This window comes from Elaeis guineensis, chromosome 15 (assembly GCF_000442705.2).
Source record: "Elaeis guineensis isolate ETL-2024a chromosome 15, EG11, whole genome shotgun sequence".
In the NCBI taxonomy this organism is placed as follows: domain Eukaryota; kingdom Viridiplantae; phylum Streptophyta; class Magnoliopsida; order Arecales; family Arecaceae; genus Elaeis; species Elaeis guineensis.
Genome location: NC_026007.2, coordinates 58316984 through 58337165, shown reverse-complemented (window position 1 = coordinate 58337165; position 20182 = coordinate 58316984). Strand labels below are relative to the sequence as shown.

At 35.4% G+C, this 20182-nt stretch overlaps 1 protein-coding gene and 1 long non-coding RNA gene across 3 annotated transcripts; both read right to left on the bottom strand.

The window, feature by feature from the left end:
• Positions 1-11266: 11266 nt before the first annotated feature.
• Positions 11267-12139, bottom strand: LOC140854150 (uncharacterized). Its single transcript, XR_012137288.1, has 2 exons — positions 11995-12139; positions 11267-11916 (listed from the first exon to the last, which is right to left on the bottom strand). It is a non-coding gene; the product is annotated as an uncharacterized lncRNA (long non-coding RNA).
• Positions 12140-14017: 1878 nt separating this feature from the next.
• LOC105032246 (uncharacterized) lies at positions 14018-18372 on the bottom strand. Of its 2 annotated transcripts, none has more exons than XM_010906632.4 (3): positions 18114-18372; positions 14776-14836; positions 14018-14322 (listed from the first exon to the last, which is right to left on the bottom strand). In XM_010906632.4, the coding sequence occupies exons 1-3, from the start codon at positions 18329-18331 to the stop codon at positions 14134-14136; spliced, it is 468 nt and encodes a 155-aa protein (XP_010904934.1). In that variant the 5' UTR covers positions 18332-18372; the 3' UTR covers positions 14018-14133. The 2 variants fall into 2 exon arrangements, with proteins under 2 accessions (XP_010904934.1, XP_010904935.1); XM_010906633.4 differs by having other exon boundaries at positions 14018-14338; positions 18114-18371.
• Positions 18373-20182: the final 1810 nt, after the last annotated feature.

Sequence of the window (20182 nt, the reverse complement as noted above, 5' to 3'; positions counted from 1 at the left end):
GATTAGATCAAATCCAGAACCCATTGTAGAAGCACTATTAAGGAGATCTGATAGAGTGCCGCATCAGCTAGACAGATACTACGATTTCTTGATCTAAGATGATGATCTTATTGGACTCGATGAAAACAATGAGGATCCGATCATCTACATGGATGCAATGTAGAGATTCGACTCTGATAAGTGGCTTAAAGCCATGAAATCCAAAATAGAGTCCATGAAGGTCAACGATATATGGATATTGGTTGACCCACTGAAAAGATAAAATTCATAAGGTGTAAGTGAATCTTCAAGAGGAAGAGGAGCACAGACGGAAAGGTGGAGACCTATAAAGCCCATCTGATTGTCAAGAGATATCGTCAACGTTATGGTATTGACTATGATAAGATATTTTTTCCTATGGTAATAGTCCAATCCATTCAGATTATGCTTATGATAGCAGTACATCTGAACTATAAAATCTGATAAATGGATGTGAAAATTACTTTTCTAAATGGAGAGTTAGAAGAAAAAGTGTATATGATACAACCTGAAGGGTTCATATCCACAGATGAGTTTAAGGTGTGCAAGCTTCAGAGATCCATTTATGGATTGAAGCAGGTATCACGGAGTTGGAACATGCATTTTGATAAGGTGATCAGAATGTATGATTTCATTAGGAATGGAGAAGAACCCTGCATTTACAAATGGACAAATGGTTTTATAGTTGTATTTCTTATTTTGTATGTGGATGATATTTTCTTAATCAGGAATGACATCCCTGTGTTACAGGAAATAAAGGTTTGGCTGTCGTCTAAGTTTTCCATGAAATATTTGGGAGAAGCATCCTACATCCTAGAGATAAAGATCTATAGAGATAGATCAAAAATGTTGCTTGGATTATCCCAGTCCATATACATCAATATCATGCTGAAGCGGTTTAGCATGGAGAATTTCAAAAAAAGCTATCTTCTGATAGGATATGAAATTTTTTTTTCGAAGAGGGATTGTCCGACAACCACTCAAGAAAGAGAGCGTATGAGTAGGATTTCTTATGCTTCAATAGTGGGATCTATTATAAATGCTACGATATGAAATCGAATATTGCCTACTCACTAGGGATAGTAAGCAGGTATCAGTCTGATCCGAAGGAGAACCAATGGAAGGTTATGAAAATCATCCTTAAATTTTTGAAAAATACTAAGGATCAATGGCTCGTTTATAGAGAATCTGACTTGAAACTTATGGGGTTTACAGATTTCAGCTTTCAGTCAGACCATGACGATAGTAAGGGAGTGTCGAAATCTATATTTATCCTGAATTGTGGAGTGATCTATTGAAAAAATTTCAAACAACACACCGTGATCGACTCAGTTTGCGAGATGGAGTATATCGCGGCAGCTGGTGCTGCGAAGAAAGCTGTATGCTTGCGAAAGCTCATCGATGAGCTCACAATGGCACCCTCTATTGATGGTTCGATCCTGTTATACTGCAATAGTATTGGCGCTATTGCTCAAACGAAGAAATCAAAGTTCTATCAGTGCGTCAAGCATATACTGCACCGTTACCACCTGATCTGGGAGATCAAGGATCGAGATGATGTCAAACTTCAAAAGATTGATAGAAAGGAGAACCTGACCGATCCATTTACTAAAGTCCATAGTGTCAAGGAGTTTGATGATCATAAATTGAAGATGGATATACGATACTGTACTGATTAGCTTTAGTTCAAGTGAGAGTTATTGAAAAATATGTCCGAAAGTCAATCGTCAATCTGTTGACGATTATACTCATTTTGTAATTATATATAAATTATTTAATAATAAAAATTATTTAATTTTTTTATCATAAGTTGTGTACATCTTCTATATGAACTCCTATGTTGTGATGAAGTCCTTATGACTATTTTAAATCGATAAAAGAGGATTTATCATTTAGTCCTTAAATCAGTTCATGATCAAACGACATGCTATTACTAGGAAGATAGTGATTATCAAGTATAGATCGTTGTGTGCCATATGGATTGATTGTTCTCTTAATCAAAGAGTGTAGAGACATTGATATGGCATATAAGTGAGACGTAGGAGTATATCTCACTGAATATGATCAATTATGGAGCACTCTGCTGTCAAGAGTAGCTCACAAAGGGTATGGATATAAGTGTCCCTTCGATCTTAGATCACCATAGTGACGGCAAGCAACTCACTGTGCTTTGGTGTCGGACTATCTAAATTTTTAATTCAGTGATGAAAGATTTCTGGATACAGTCAAGTACTTATAGTAGTTGGTGTGTAAGTCAAGATAGAATTGATCCCTCAGGATTATAGAAGTTAATGCATCACTGTGTTACAATTTAGTAAAACCTGAATTCAGATAATCTATGTGATGGATTTGAAAGATTGAAATACAATGTGGTTGACTATGTCAGAGTTGATAATTAAATCCTAAGTCATCTTGAGTATTAGGATCAAAGAGATGAATTATAGATAACCATATGCCAGTAGGTTCTTGAATATTGCTTTGCAATCGTTTGACCTATCTAGATGTTGGATTCTATTGCTAGATGGTTACATCGATTAGTACAGAAAGTTATTCTTGTGCTACTAATTTAGGTTCGAACCTATGGGATCACACTCAAAAGAAGTTACTGTTTAATCATATGGCTGATCAATGATTGAGAATCGTTCAAAGGTGTAATCATCAATACGATTGATGGTTAATCTGATGCAAAAGTTACAGTGAATTAATTTGCTAAGGATTAGTGAATTATAGGAGGATTGATAAGTAATTAGATAATTGATTAGCTCAATTTGATTGAACAATATGGTTTGGTTCCAGTCTAATTTAATTAGATTTAAATAGATTTGATCCGATTAGGTTATGAGATGACCTAATCGCTAAGAGTATTTGATTCCTGATTTGATCAGGACTTCAGCTTGATTAACTTCTATTTTTATTAGAATTCAATCTAGTTGGTTTGATACCTAATTCGATTGGGTTCAAAGTTATCTAAGTTGGTCTAACCTAATTTGATTAGGATGGAGATCAATTGGATAAAGCCCTAAAGTCCAAACTTAATTGGACTCTTCCTAGCCGACCACCCATGTTCTTGCCATTCTTCTCATCGCACAAATCTGATTTGTGCAATGAAACTCCAGGCCCAGAGGTCCTTTGTCGCCCACTCTGATTCCCTTATTGATAAGGACTAGGTTTGGTTCGACTTGAATTCAAATTGGATTTGAATTCAACATGAAACTTGATCCTTATCGTGGTTCAAATTTGATTTGAAGTTGGATTCTATCTCATCCCCACACCTACCATAAAAATCTTTAAATTTTGTGCAACAAAAAAAAGAGAGAAGCAATTCACCATGAGAATAGTTCTCAGAAGGGGCATGAGGTTTCTAGGGTGGGCTTCCTAGGCATGTGAGATTAAAGGAGTTCTTCCTCCTCTTGGGTGAGTGCAAATCTGGATCAGATCTAGGGCTTTTGGATGAAAAAAATCAAAAGAGAAAAGAGTTCTCCTACCTCTCTATCAGTAGTACATCATCCTCCTTGTCTGTCTTCAGATTCGAAAGAGTATGAGAAATCTGAAGAAGAAGATAGATCAGTCATTCAGAGGTCTTTGCACGAGCTAGCACTCTTGAGGAGGCTGATCAGATCGAAACTTCAAGTTGATCATCTATAGAGATTGGATACTCTGTGTGGCTGCGAACAACCAGCGAGACCTCAAGTCTATAAAACTCAAATGTGGAGATCTGCTACCCACACTTAGGTATCGAGTTCTGAACTCTATAAATTTGTAGATTAGATCTATAGCGTATATGATGCGGTCATACATGCAGTTTTATTTTCAGATTATACACATGCACTATATTATATTGTAGATCCTAGGATAGAAATTTTAGATATGATCTAAAGCATGTAATTAGATTAAAATATTTAATCTCATCTATTCCGCTACATAAATTTTTGAAATTGCATGCTTGAAGCCCTACTGTTTTCCCAACATGAAGTGCTTCTCATATCATCAACACATCCACCCTAATCACTATCACAAAAATCAATCAACTTCAATTCAACACTTCTTTCAGATATGATCCCAAAATACATTGTGCCTTGGACGTACCTTAGCACCCTCTTTGCTACCTCCAAGTAAAAATGGCTTAAAGAATGCATAAACATTGAAAGAACACTTGTAGCATAAATGCAAATATCAGGTCTATTAGCAGTCAAATAAAATAAATTATCTACCAAACTTCTATAGAAAGTCCCATCCAACTTATTTCCTTCATCATCCTTCATAAGCTTCTCATTCACTACCAAAGGAGTGTCAATCACCTTACAACCAAGTATTCTAAACTTTTTCAATATATTTTCAATAAATTTCGTTTGACAAATAAACACACTAACATTATCTTGATAAATTTCAATACCAAGAACATGGTGTAATAGCCCCATGTCATTCATCTCATGCCTCCTCATAATCTCACCCTTAAATCTTTCAATCAATTTAACATTAATTCTCGTAATCATCAAATTATCAACATAAAGAGCAACTACAAGAAAATCATCCTTACATTCATTCTTCATATACAAAGTAGGCTCACTTTTGCTTCTTTCAAAGTCTTGCTCCATAAAGTAGCTGTTAATTAGGCTACACCAAGCTCTTGGAGCTTGCTTCAGCCCATACAACTCTTTCTTCAGCAAATACACCTTGTCTTCTTATCCTTCAATAATAATCTCTCCGGTTGCTCAACATAAACCTCTTCCTTCAACTCTCCATTCAAGAAGACTGACCTCACATCAAGTTGGTATAATATTCATTCTTTTCGAGCTGTAAGTGAAATGAGTGCTCTAACTATGTCTAAGCATGCAAAAGGAGCAAAAATTTTATTAAAGTCAACTCCAAACTGCTGAGAATAGCCTTTACCTACCAGCTTTGCCTTATTCTTATTCACCGATCCATTTGGATTATGCTTCACTTTGTAAATCCACTTCACACCAATCATATCCTTCTCTTTTGGCCTCTCAACTAGCCGCCATGTCTTGTTCTTTTCAATCATTTTAATTTTTTTTTGCATAGCTCTCTTCCATACTTCTTCTTTGATTGCTTTATCAAAATTTTTAGGTTCAACAACACAAAAAATGCAGCTTGTATAAATATCACTCACACTCATTTTCTTTAAAGAAGACTGTGAACTTGATGGTGCACCTTATCTTAGATTTGGATAATCATCTTCGTCATTACTTTCAACTACTATAACTGATTTTTGCTTCAAATCAACTTTTGAAATAGCTGCATCTTCAATCTTTCCTTCCTCCTAATTCTATTTCTCCTTCTCACCAAAGATAACATCTCTACTCACAATAACTTTGCTGATTTTTAGATTGTATAGCCTGTAGCCTTTTGACATTATGCTATAGCCAAAGAAAATGCACTTCTCACTTGTTTCCTCCCACTTGTGCCTCCTCCATTGAAACCTGTGCATAACACAAACAACCAAAAACTTTAAGATGTTTAATAATAGACTTCCATCCGTTCCATGCTACAAATGGTGTTTGATTCTTCAAGACTGAAGTAGGACTCTTATTTATCAAATACATGGCTATATAAACAGTCTCCATCCAAAAATTTATTGGAATTTCCTTCGCAAACAATATGGACTTGGCCATCTCCATCACGGTTTGATTCTTCCTCTCAAATACTCCATTTTGTTATGGCATGTAACCCATGGTTAGCTACCTTTCCACACCTTCTTCACAAAATTTTAGAAATTCATTAGAAGTATACTTCTTCCCTCGATCACTCCTTAAGACTTTGATGCTTCGACCACTTTGCTTCTCCACAAGTGCCTTAAATTTTTTGAATATGCTGAAAATTTTAGATCTTTGCCTCATGAAGTACACCCATATCATTCGGCTATAATCATCAATGAAAAAAATGAAATACAAATTTTGTAAGTTCGATGGTGTATTCATAGATCCACACACATCCTAGTGCCCAGAGGTAGCAACCCAAGAGGAGAGAGGGTGAATTGGGTTCTTGAAAATTTTGATCAAATTTAAGCTCTAACAAATATGTGCTTTATTTAACTTAATTTAATTTAATATGATTGTGTAGTGTATGTAGCGGAATCAAATATGTATGAAGCTAAGCATGAATTAAACAAAGCTAATTAAGAGTTAAACAAATTCAGCAAGCAAAGCAATAATTAAAAGTGTGCAAGATATGTAAAGCAATAAAGAATGAGCTACAATACAAACACACAAAGATTTTATAGTAGTTCGATAAAATCTAGCACCTACATCCACTTCTCAAGTTTTTCTTAAAAATTTCTCTATAATCCTTCTGATTACAGTGTGTTTGTTTTATCGAGCTCACAAATAAATTCAGTTGATTTTCTGAGATCATCAACCAAAATCTTATACCGATAGTTTTTCGAACTCACTATCAATCCAATTGACTTTTTGAGCTCACCAACCAAAATCTTGCATCAATAATTTTTCAGAGTCACTATCAACCTAGTTGATTTTTTGGGCTCACCAACCAAACTTATACAATATCCAATTTCGGGTTTGAATGGGCCTAATCTCCAAGTTTCTTTCTACTAAAGAAACTTGTAAAGAAATAAAAATGCAAAAATAAGTTTTTAGCTTAAAGAATAAAAACAAAAAAAATAGACTCTTTTAGGCATGAAGAAGAGGTTGAAAGGTGGCTCTTTTGAAGTTTTGCTTTCTCTTCTTTGAAGCTTGAGAGGATGTGCTAGAAGTTGGAGAAGATATCTCTTAAATGCCTTTTGATTTCACAGCTTGGTTCTTCTCTTTTTCTTCTCTGTTTGATGTGCAATGAAAACCACTCTAATTTGAAATGATTCAACTTTTAGCTCCCTAAATCTTCTTTCTAAATTGATTCTCTAGCCTTAAGTATTCTTAAGGATAGTTGAAGAGTGAATTCTAGTCATTGAAAGTCGTGAACCAGCCGTTGGAGTGGAGAAATGGCCATTTGAAAGGTTGCAGAAAACTAACCGTTATGCCTGTCCCGACATTGGGATCAACTCCAATTCCTCAGGGATCAACTCTAATTTTTTTCGAGTCAACTCAGATAACCAAAGAATCAACTCAGCCTCAGGGTCCCAAAAATTGTCTCTCTATATTTTTCTGTAATTTCGACTCGAACTGCTCGAGTCGACTCGAACTTGTGCCCGTCTATTTCCAGCATGCTGGGATCGACTCCAATCTTCTTGGGGTCAACTCCAATCTTTCTGAAACTTGAAATACTTCATTTTAATGCTTGTTTCAATGAAAGGGTCAACTCTTTTTACTCTGGGATCGACTCTACTAAGTCTGAACTAGAATTTTTCTTCTTTGAAGATCTTGATTTGGTGAATTTTGTGAAGATCTTTTTCAAAGATTATTTTTTCAATTTTAACACCTAGAAAGACTTATATACATTCTTGAAACACATGATTAGTATAATTTATACTCAATGGTTTGGAATCATCAAAATCAATCGTAGGATCAACACATCCGTATGCACCAACTTAAACACTTCCTTAGATCTCCATGCAACTCTTTTAGGAAATAGTTGATGATGATGTTTTCTAAGTGCACATCCTTCACAAACATCTTCTTTCTCTTAGATACCTGACATTCCATACACTATTGAAATAATTTTAAATTTTGAAAATTCAGGTGCCCATACCTTTGATGCCATAACCAACTCTCATCAACCAAATCAACTCTCAAACCAATCTCTTTTGAATATTGAAAAGCCAATGGAAAACTCCTTTGTTGGCCCATCTTGATCTCTGTCACTTTCTCTTTTGCTTTATCATAGATAGTACATCTAGAACCTTCAAAAATGAGTGAATATCCATACTCCAAAAGCTGTCCGAGACTCAGTAGGTTCTGACCCAATTCTGATATAAACAAAATATCATGAATCACCTTTCTTCTCTTCCTTGTTTGAACTCCAATGCTATCTTTTTCTTTCACTTCAACTGCTACTCCATTGCCCATCTTCCCCTTTGAAATGAAGGGGTTGTCCATATCAAGAAAGATCTCCTTCTCCGATGTCATATGGTTGCTAGCTACAACCACTGTCCAAGTACCGTGCATCATTCTTCTTTTTTTTGACACTTTAGCAAGCAAAAAATAATTTTCACCACTTTCTTTCTCCTCCATGAAGTTTGTTTGATTTGTATTTGTCCTATAATCTTTTCACCACTTCTTGCACTTAAAACATTGAGGTTTTCCTTTATTCCAACAATCCTTCGCAACATGGCCTGGCTTGTCGCAATGAAAATACTTTTGTGAAGAACTCTCTTTACTTGGCCTATTGTCGTTGCTTTCTCTTCCTCCATAGCTGCCTTTTCCTCTTCCTCTACCACATCCACCACCACTAAAATTCTACCTTGGACCACTTGTGGATCCTTTCTCTTCATTCTTTGATGACAATGTGAGCTTAGATTGAAATGTGAGCTTAGATTGAAATGCACTCTCAACAAATTTTTTTTCAAGTACCGATTCAACCTTTTCTCATGTGTTTTTAATGATCCCATCAACTTTTAGACACTCAACTTTGAGATATCCTTAGTCTCTTCTATAATAGCCACTATTAGATTAAATCTCTTTGCCAAACTATCCAAAATCTTCTCTACGATCTTCTTGTTGGGGACTTCTTCACCAAAACTCTTCATTTGATTCACCTTTTCAATAAATCTTCCAAAATACTCATCCATAGTTTCATTCTCCTTCATCTTCATGTTTTCAAAATCTCTTTTAAGATGTATATTTTTGACAGACCTTATTTTCTCATCTCCTTGATACTCTACTTACAAAATCTCCTATGCTTTTTTTGCTGTTTTTGCTCTCATAATCCTTAAAAAGATGGAGTCAGTTACTCCTCTCTCTATCAATCTAAGGACTGCAATATCCATATGCTTTTTTCTCTTTATAATCTTTTATCTGTGCTACAGTCATGTTGTCATTCTCTTGCTCTTCAAACTCTATTACCGTCTTCGACAAATGCAATGAAATAAACAAAGTTTGCATCTTAATACATCAAAAGTCATAATTTTCTCTTTTAAATATTGGTTGCCGGATACTACTCCAATTAACAATTTGTCCTCCTCCCTTGGTCATCTCTTTTCTTACACCAAATTAGGCCCCTTCCAATCACAAGCTTTGATACCAGTTCTGCTGGCTGAAACTCAGCTGATATATGTGTGGAAAAAATTCAAGTGTTTATGCAATTTTATGAAAAGAATAGGATCAGGATGTTTTTGGATGAAACTAATATTTTAAGTAATTTTTTTGACTCTCAAATCTGATTTTTTTTCGTAAGACTTCAGATATATCTCAACTCATTAATAGATGAGTTCTACATTTATAACATACATCTTATCATTTATCTAAAACTCTTTGTTTAACACAATATTGAATGACTTGACATACACACTAACAACTCTTCGTTTAACACAACTTTGACTGATACATAGACCCACAAGATAACAAAGATTTAAATAACTCAATACAAATTCCAAATAACTATTAATCTTCCACCACGTTAATCTCAACACAAGGAGGCTATCACATGGCTCTTGTCATATGAATTAAGTTTTAACTAGACGTGCATGTCATGCAGGTTCTACATGGCTCTTTTACCTAGTTACACCCAAAGAGAGCTATAGGTTAGCTCAAGATATGCAGCAAGGACCAAGGCCAAAATATAACTATGGGCCTTTAAATTTTTTGGTGATGTAGCAGTTTTGTGCATATTTACCTCCAATTATAATATTTATTTGACAGCAGGTGTATATAATTGGCAAGCCAAGGTGGCTTCAACCGTATCTGATTTGCATGTTTCCAAGTCCAAAAATTGGCCACAAACTTGTTCCTATAGACAAATACAATCAAGGATCAACTGGTTCAAGGTACATTTGAGACAAAGATATTGGCCAGTCTATGTTACTTTTTTTGGTGGACTCACTTTTATGTTGGCTTCAAAGTTGGCATGACACCATGTTATGGTCCACAAGTTCTGTGCATGAAGGTTGCACCCATGCTAGCAAGATCATCTGAGATATCATGGATCCGGTTGTCTTAGTTTTATTGCATCAAGTTTGTGGTAACATACAAATTTGGAAATGATTCTAAGCTTTAGCATGATAGCCTTTCATTTGCTTAATAAAAGCGATTAGGCTTTGTCAAAAATTCTATTCAAAGGAAATTAGCATGCATAAGCCTAACTCTAATAGATGGTAAAACTTGGACGGTGTTGCCAGTATTGCAATCTATCAAACTGTCTGCATGTATCCATGCGGTAAGACACACCAAGCTAACTGGTGATAAATAATTGTAGGACTTAACTGAGCTACTCTTCTGGATAAAAAAAAATGATAAAAAACCTAACCCAAGCTAAACATGACATAAGTTTAGGATTTAGGACCACACAGGCCAACATTGATGGCCCATTTCATAACATTGTGGTTGGCTTATTAGCTGAAGTGAATTGATATAAAAGCTAACAACAATAACATTTATAGACCCATGAACTTTTTAAAAGAAAAAACACACCTCTATATAGGTTGTGCACTAAAATTGCTGGGATAGTGATTGCATGAGATGAAGTAATAGCTTCTTTATTGATTCAGAGGATTCTGCGTCTGATAAGAATCCCATTGCAACGTATGATCCCCATAGAGATGGTCAACAAAGGACAAATGAGTTATTTCTCAAAATAAATAGATGAATGATTTAAATCTTATCTTATAAAAATATCAACTCATGAACCCTATTCTCCAATATGATAGAAATATCTTCAAGAGACGAAGTACACGTAATGTGCTCACCGATGGCATTGGAATGCTTGTCTCCAGAGTGCTGCACATAGATGCTAGAGAAGCAAGTAATATCAATGAAGAAGAGTAATTAGGAATTATTGAAGTCATGTGATCCTCAAATACATGTATAAATTAGAAAGAATATATAATGAGCCATTCACCGCACCTTGGTTATTAATATGCAATTATATATACTCATCCAACAATACAGAGGCCATAATGTATCATAGAAATATTAAGCTATTAAGTTACTCTTTTGGAAAGAGAGGCGTGTCCGAGCCACAAAATAAATACGAATCATAAGGAGTCCCTCTTCATCGCATTGGATACCCTTTTACTTTTTTTTTTTTTGGTACAAGATACCCTTTTACTAATTATTGCTGCTATAAGGCATAAGATATTTGACCACTTCTGGGTCCAGCCAACTATGGACTATTGTTAGTGTTAGGTATATTTATCGTTATATTATTGTACTTGTCCAAACATGATTGATGTTTTTTTATATGCTACATTGTTAGACTATATATTGATGTACATATTGTTGTAACAAATAATAGAAGATACAGAGATTTCATCTTCTTCTCCTATTTTAACATGATATCATAATCTTGACCTCTCTTTCTACTTGGGTCCTTTCAGCATTGGTAGATCCATGCCCAAATCTTAAGGTGCTTCCCTCAACTGCACATGCATCCCATGTGCAACCTTTCCTGGAGTCTCACCACCAGTGTGCGGTGCTTCTAATCAAGTTGATCGAGTTATCAGCTTCCTCAACTCTATCTCTCCCAATAGCACCACTGAGGCAAGCAAATGATGGTATACTAGTAGTTCTTACCAATGTCCTTTTTGGAACCCACAATCTTAAATAGGAAATTCCCTACTGAACTTCTCCCTTCCAATGCATGTGGCCTTGTCTTACCCATGGTCTTCTTCCCTTTCACCACCAAACTTTCTCGACCTCCATCTGAACCTCTAGTGCTTCCCTTATGAAGCCCTCACACCTGGCCCCAATCAATTCGATGCTTCCAATTACTACTAGACCTCCATTATCTCCTCGTCATCCTTCTCCAAGAATCTCTCGGTGAAGGATTGTGCTGTGCCAAATCGGATTGTTAAGTTGCTCTCTATCATAGTTTTCAACTTTAGATCATCGATGGTCAGTAGGTACTCACCTTTTGTTTGCATTGGTCTTTCAAAGTTCAGCTTTTTTTGAGCCATGCCACCAAGGCTAGCATTGTCTTAATGATCAATGTCGCTCGATAAGCTTTTGATTTGGAAGCTCCGATGAACCTGCGCTGCTGCCCCCATGAATAGGGCTTCGACCTAAGCCCCCACAAGAAAGAAGGATTAGATTGGATCACACTTGATTAGATCTGGAAAAAGGATCAGATCTATGCCCAGATCTTATTAATTCAAGTCAATTTTAGTCTTATCAATAGTTATATCAGCAAACAAGGCACTACCACATTAGCTCCAAACACTAATTTTGGTACCCCATCATGAACCTATCAAGTCAGCTTTTGAGTTGCCATATTAGCTCTTGATCTATACCATGTAAAATTCTCTAGCATCCATACTCTTCTAGCAGATCAAGTATTTGGTATGTATATTCTTTTGCCACATCAACTCTGTAGTATTGTACTCTTTTGCTATGTCAACTCTCTAGTATCTATACACTTTGCTACATCAGAAGGTTGTCACATTAGCACCTTCAGTTGATCCATTCTGTTGGCATTGACTAGATTGATCTGGTTTCTTCCACTAACCAACTCAGCCACTTTTGACCTGGTTTTGGATCGGTTCAAACAGATTCTATAGATTTTTAAGTGCGCTCTTTCTTTTTGTGACTCTTCTTTATCCTAATTTTGCCTTCTTAGGTATGAGAGATGTCTAGTGTCTTAAAAGGTTGCAAACTTTGATGGTTTGTTACTGGAAATATCCGTCAGCCAATTTAAAAGCTAGATGAGGATGAAAAAGAATTTTATAATTAGCTTGAGGACTGGGATAGTAAAAATCACTTGATCATTATGTGGTTTAGGAATACTTCAGTTCTTTCTCTTCATCTTCAGTTTGGTTGATCTGGAATAGCTAAAGAGGTTTTGGATTTCTTGGCTAAATGGTATTCCATCTCAAATGTCACCCCTCAATATCGATTGCTCCTTGAACTGCATCGCATGAAGCAACAACCTGAGCAACTTATCCATGAGTTTTTTTTCTCAAATGCATATTATATGGGATGAATTTGATCCTCAATGGGACCATGACAATAATGCTGAGAAATTTTCTCCCTGTAGAGATAACATACCCTTGATGCAATTTCCCATGTTACTCTAAGATGAATTTGAACCAATAAGAGCATTACTTCTATATACTGTGATACCTTGCCATCTCCCGAGCCTATCGTTTCTGAACTAGTTTCCCATGCACTTGTATCCTTGATACACTTTTCTTATTAGCCACATTATTAGGCCATATATTGATATACATATTATTACAATAAATAATGCAAGATATGGAGATTTCATATTTTTTTCCCCTCTTTTAATAGTTAGCTTCAGTTAGACTTATCACCCTGATGTATGCACCATTCTCCACCAGCAGATGGACTACTCAAGCCAAAAAGGTGGATGCACAGGAAAAAGGCAAAGCGTGGGCAAGAGAGGACTCAAACCTTCTAAAAACACACACACACATATTGGCGTGCCATAAATGAAAGAAAATTGAATATTCTTCCTTTGGCAAGTCAATTTAAAGGAATCGACATGTATACATGCTGACATATATACATATGCACATACATATATGCACAAAAATATACATAAAATTTTGGCTGAAATTACCTAAAAAAATTTAGGCCTGTAAATTAGAAAAAATGGGATATTCTTCTGTTCTCAAGCATTTTAGGGTTGGTTTGGAGAATTGGGCTGAAAATATTATGAGATTCATGAGTTGGATTAGTGCAGTCAGCAAAATAATAGAATTATAAGTTAGGATAATCCTTCATAAATACCCTATAAGATTTGGACCACCTACTTCAACTATTTCTAGATATTTATGAATATAAGTTAGTTCAACTTATAATCCCTGGATTTTGCTAGTTGTACTGGTCCAATCTATGAATTCTTAAGATTTTAAGTCTAATCATCCAAACAGATCCTCTAAAAAATCAATAATTGCACATACTGACTACTATCATTGAGAGAAATGGATATTTTCGAAAAAGATCAGGATGGGAATGGAGATATACATGGTCATCACAATTAAGAGAGATGCACATGTTCCAATTTCCTTCAACAAGAAGATACCTACACCTACGCCTCAAAGCAGCAGAAAAAGAAATAGCTCCTTACAATATTACAAAAGAGTCCAACTATTCCCTCTATTTCTTTCCTTCTTTTGATTCCCAACTTTGTTTCATCCACCGTTTCCGATATGGATATGAATAAATGGTAAAGATCTTTAACTGCTGCAGTTCTCCTACATGTAGGATCTTGAACAAGCTGAAGTAAAAAAGCACTGAACATGAAAAATTGTCATTAAAAATAAGAAGTAAAGAAACGGCCACGACCTATCAGGGTAAGAAGACAACAACCACAGGAAAATAGCAGAAGAGGTTCCTCAGCCTACTTCTATTTTATTATATAAATGTGTTTGATAACAAAAGAAGTGAGAACTTCTTGAAAACTTGCAAATTATAATGAACTGCACATGAAAAAATGGAGACATCTCAAATTAAGAAATAGAAACTCTTTAATTAGTCTTTAACTTGTTTTGCATCTCTTAGATTCGTTGGTATCATTTAAGACTTACTATGAGTTACAAAAGATGACTTTCAAATTACATAAAAAGTATTTCTTGAAGAAGCCTTCTCAGTTTCCTCATCAAGCATTATCTTTATCAGTAATAGAAATAATTAGAAATAGGCAGAAAGGAGTTATCAAGTAAGCTGCAACCTTTAACAACTCTTCAGTCTCTTTTGTAATCACACCTATGCGAGACCAGTCTCCGCTGTACCTGAACAGCACATTGTGATGGAAACCAGGAAGTCAAAACCCATACACTAAGGAAATCAGCATAAGCATAAAGTACTATTTCTCAAGATATACTTGTGCTTAAGCAAATTATGAAACTCGCGTTCATTCTATCCTAACAAGTGTTTGTGGATCCATGGAGAAGCACAAAGAAGGGAAGAAAAGCAGTTGCAAATATTTGAAACCTGCCTGGTGCCAACATCACATATACTCTTTGCAATTTATAGTTAATTTCACAAATAAGATAATTTTGTTTGAAAGGGATTTTCCATGAAACCTAGAAGGCCATTGGGTGGGTAGAAAAAATTACCTTATTGCTTGTGCTGTACAAGCTTAAGCAATCAGGGTGCGATCCAATAGCTTTAAGAAACTTACAAAAATTCAGACAGAGAAGGCAGCAATTTCTATTTAAAAATACACCATAAAGAAGTTATATCTTTTTTTGTTTCTCAAAACAAGAAAAACACAGTAGAATCCTCATAAGTACATATTGACCAACAACGTGATAGAAAATAGAAAGCAGCAAATGGACAAAATCGGCTTAAATACAAATGCAAGAACTAATTAATCTAGCTGGAAAGATCTAAAAAGTTTGATGCCTGAAAACATAAAAGAAATAGCAAGATAGGTCCAAAACCTGATGAAAGGAAAGAAAGTTCCCATAGGCTTTGTTGATGAAAAGTAAATGGGGTTTCTTCAATCAAGGATGAAATAGTGATATCACACAAGGATTAGCGTAAAATGTGTGTGTGTGTGTGTGTGTGTGTGTGTGTGAGAGAGAGAGAGAGAGAGAGAGATGAGAACCAGTCAGCATCCTCTCCAGCTCATTCTTGAACTGGATAGATCCATTCTGGGTCCTCTAGGATCATGGCCATCAATGTCGTGCATGACATCCTATGATCATGTGGGCTTCCAGCCATGCATAGCATGCGGCCTGAGGTAGCACATAAGGCCTGTGTGAACATGGGTGTCATGCATGAAATAGGCTGCAGTGATCTACAGACTATACCTCTCCAGTTCAAGAAAGAATTAGAGGATCCAAACCCGATGAGGATAGGGAAAAGGACTGGATTTGGCAAATGGGTGCCCAAGGTAAAGCGAGAGAGAGAGAGAGAGTTGGTGGGATTGTAGACATAGAATTAGAAACAGGGTGGGGTGGGGGTGTTTGGACAAAGGAGTGGGCAAATTGGAGGAGGGATATGCACAAACATACACAGATAAACATGAGCATGGCACAGGTTATGAAAATGAATAAACTCCCAAGTAGTGCCTTGCTATATATATGAGAGAGAGTGGGGGTGGGGGGGCATCAAGGCAGTTAAACCAAGTATTGAGAGAGGGGCGAAGGGGATGGAGACCCATGTTTGGGCAGAGATGGGGAGGCAATTCTAGCAAAGGGGTGATTGGACTCCTCTTTTTCTTTCTTAATTTTTCTTGGAAAAGGGGTTGAGAAACACCTGCAATGGGCTGGAGAAGAAGAACAATATTAATGGAGGAATGGAGGTTACTAGAAGCTTACAACACCAGAGATTCAAGCAGAAAGGAGTGAATTGAGGATAGACAGCTAGGCTCCTGAAACCCAAATCTGCCATATGATCAATGAGCCAAACATTGGAGTATAGATACAACCATTTTTGAAGAAAAATTCCACTAGTCCCACCATTCTAACTATATGCTTACATTATTATTCTAACCACTACTCTGACTACTCTAACCACCATGGTCAAAAAGAAAAAAAGATAAAAAAATATATGTGGCAACTAGCTCCTAAACAGCTTTTACTAACTTTACGCCCTCCATAAGAGAATGTCTAGGATTCATCTCAGCTTTTCAAAATAAATAAATAAATAAAAGATTACATACCACTACATTTTGGCAATGCCTCCTACATGTTAGTGCCAAATTCTACAATTAACTCAAACGGATATCAATAACTATTGTATTTGTGGGAGTAACATGAAAAGTTCAAGGAATATTAGTAAGGAACCACTTTAGAAGCCAGTTGCCTTTACCCCCTTTGTTGGAAGTTCTTGCTTTTAGTTTCTGTTGCCATGTCGTACATTGTCTCATATATCTTATAGCAACTAATTGGACATCATGCATCACTGCATAGCTGATCCTGTTAAATCCTGAAAAGTCTCATCTAAAAATTGTGCATCATATAATTCGTTCAGTGTACTAGGAATATTTGATCATCCTGTCATATTTTTTTGTTCATATCCTGGCTATATTCTTAGTGCTCGGTAAAACAACAAACAAGATTCATTTTCCTATACATGCAATCAAATTGTTTGAGTTCAAGCTTTAATTTAGATGTGGAGTTGCGACTGTTTTCACTAAACCAAGAACATTTAGATGCAAGTCAAAGTTATTAGACTGGTATAAGCATATACATGGTTCTATGAGGAGATAAATGATTCAATGGTAAGTGAAGAAATCAATGTACAAACTTCTATAGTCAGTTGCACTGCAGATCATATATTTTGGATCAACACAGTGGAAATGAATCTATTATAGTGGAAATGAATCTAATATTTTCCTTCTGTACCTTGATTTATTATACTCCTCTCAGTAATGCAGGTAATTTTCATTGACAATAATGGGTGCCAACTAGTCAAGTTGGTGGATTTTAAACCCCTCGCTTTTCTCAAAAAGAAAAGAAAAATATTGACAATATGTAAGTAATAGTTCTCATAAACAATGGTCATGAAACATGAATAGAACCTAATCTAACAGTTCCAATCTCACTCGCCAATACAGATAATACATGGACAAACAACTGTTTATTTGAGGGGGTAAACGATGTTTGTCGTAATTTATCAAGTATGTCATTATTCCCTTGTGTTTGAACTTTTATTTATCCCTTTCTGAAGTAATCATATAACATCAATAGGAATCCACCCATTTCTTTATAAAAAAAATTGGTAGCTTAAAAAAATAAAGAAACAAATCTTCATTCAGGTTTACAGCGAGCATCAACCCTTTAATTGGTGTAGAATTTTAGTCCTCGAGGGACCTTTGTTTCACAATTTCAACAGAAATCCAAATCATGGGAAGAAACATCCTTTCCAAGAATACTTCATAATTGCACAGAAATACTTACTGCATAAAGTGGGGCAGACAAAAAGCATAGGAGTTTCAATTCAAAGTTCAAGCATAATTATTGGGTAATTCTATAATGATCCTTTCAGCTAGAAGCATAAGAGTTTGGTCCAGTGATTGGAAAGGACTTTAAGGACTAGAAGAGCTAAGGCACTCACCCAGCATCAAGGAATCCCAGCGCAAAGACAGCAACTGCAGATCTGCCTAGAAAGGCTTTAGAAATTCTAAGAGAGAAGGTAGGACTTTTAGCTTGAGAGTTTTCTCCTATGCTTGGTTTCTTTGCTCTTGCTCGTCCGAACTGCCTTCCATTACTCCTGCAAGGAAGGAAAGGTGAGAGACTAGCAGAAGGGATGATGCTCTTCCCCAACCATAACATTATGACTTGTTTGTCTGCCGCAAAGCTGTGGCGTCTCTTGATAAAACCATGGGGGCTAAAGAAAGTGGGCCATCTTATCCTGGGAGCAAGGGATGCAACTTTGGTGGGGCTCAATCTGAACACAATCAGCTCAATCCACTCGCTGGGTCAGGTTGTGGCCAAGGATCTAAAACCTAGGTTGGATTTCGGATCTAAAATCCTAACTTAATCCTTAAGATTAAGCCTAAAACCAGCCTTAACTTGAACCCAGCTTCACTAGATAAAGGACTAAATTTAATACTTATATTTGAGATAAAATATTTATATATTATATTATATTTTAGTCTTATCAAGTCATAAAATTACACAAGTCACTAAATGTGGCTCCAACTATCTCAATATTAACTTAACAAAAATACTTGAAATCTATCGTTGGTCTTCAACCGCATACATGCATATACATCGAATAATGAGGATTCCATATTAATGATTCAAGTTATTTGATGTGATTTATAATCTACGTGTGTACTGTAGTTATCCCATTATGGAGTTTATTCCAAATAAAAAAGTGGCTTGGCCTACTATTTTTAATACATATTTGACCCTCAATGTAAATTATCCATTTATTGTTTAGTGCCATAGTAGATATATTGATGTCATAAAACCAACATATTAAAATTTATTAGTATATATCAACTGAGATTATAAGAGTTGTGATATCAATTTTATCAAAACAGTAAGTGTTTGATATCTATAAAACCTAAGATCTCTACTGAGAACTTGGCCAAGAGAAAAAGGATCTCTCATCTTATATGGGATAAATTTAATTTCATGCAAGTAACAATATGTATTGATGGTGGACTAATAAACTTATAACGAACCATAAATTAGCTATGGCCAACTATATTTGAACTTACTCATACATGTATAGTAGTTACAATCAACTATATTTGTTGATGTTGGTGTATAACTATCCGACTCAATCCGATCCTCTAATAAGCATGATTTTGGAAAGGCTGGTCCAAAAGATTTCTTTCAAATGCTCAAAAAAAGGAGTGGAAAAAGAGACACAGAGGGTCCATATCTCAGAAAAAATAAAGAGAGAGAAATCAAGAAAAGATTAAGATTTTTTTTTTTTGAACAGTTAGATCCAGAGCTTATTTATAGACTTTATCCAGATTACCGAGGAGGCATCATAGTTTCAAAAAGATTTGACATTTGAGAAACATCATATTTCTTTAAAAACTAACATTCTCTTCCAAAGAGTCGTATCTCTTCGGAAAGAACCATTTATGTTAAAAATATACTTTTAAATTTTCAAATAATTAAAATTTAAGGGATAAAAAAAATTTAAATCTTTTTTAAAAAATAATAAAACTTCAACAATCCCCATAAAAGATTTAAATTTTGAGAATCATAAAAATAAATATGTGGGCATCTTACACTGTGCAATAAGTAAGGTGTTATCTAGACTTGAACCTCAACTTAGTGTTGATAGTATCCATCTAAAAGAATCATAGTGGATTAGACCTAAACTAAGTTTTTAAACTCTGACTTCAACTTATCATACACACAATATGGATCAAATTGGTTTTTATGTGATCCACGTCATTTGAAAGCCTTGCACTTAGTACCTTAATTTTTTATGAGAATTTTATTAGGAATAGCCCAAAACTTTAGTCATGGCTTATACGATAATTCTCATATAGGTAAGTCCTCCAAGGACATTTGTGACTTAACACCCTGCAGATTTTTTATCTTGAACTCATTAAGAGCTTAGTTCATCTTTTATAAATTATTTTGATACTGATAAGAGCACTCATCATAGGGATGGGAGGAGATACACTCTGATAACATGTTCTGACACAATCA

Coding starts and splice junctions, on each gene's coding strand:
- LOC105032246 (XM_010906632.4), bottom strand. CDS start 18,331: ATGTTATGGTTGGGGAAGAGCATCATCCCTTCTGCTAGTCTCTCACCT. Junction 14,837..18,113: donor CTGGGATTCCTTGATGCTGG/GTGAGTGCCTTA, acceptor TGTGCTGTTCAG/GTACAGCGGAGACTGGTCTC. Junction 14,323..14,775: donor AGACTGAAGAGTTGTTAAAG/GTTGCAGCTTAC, acceptor TTTTTACTTCAG/CTTGTTCAAGATCCTACATG.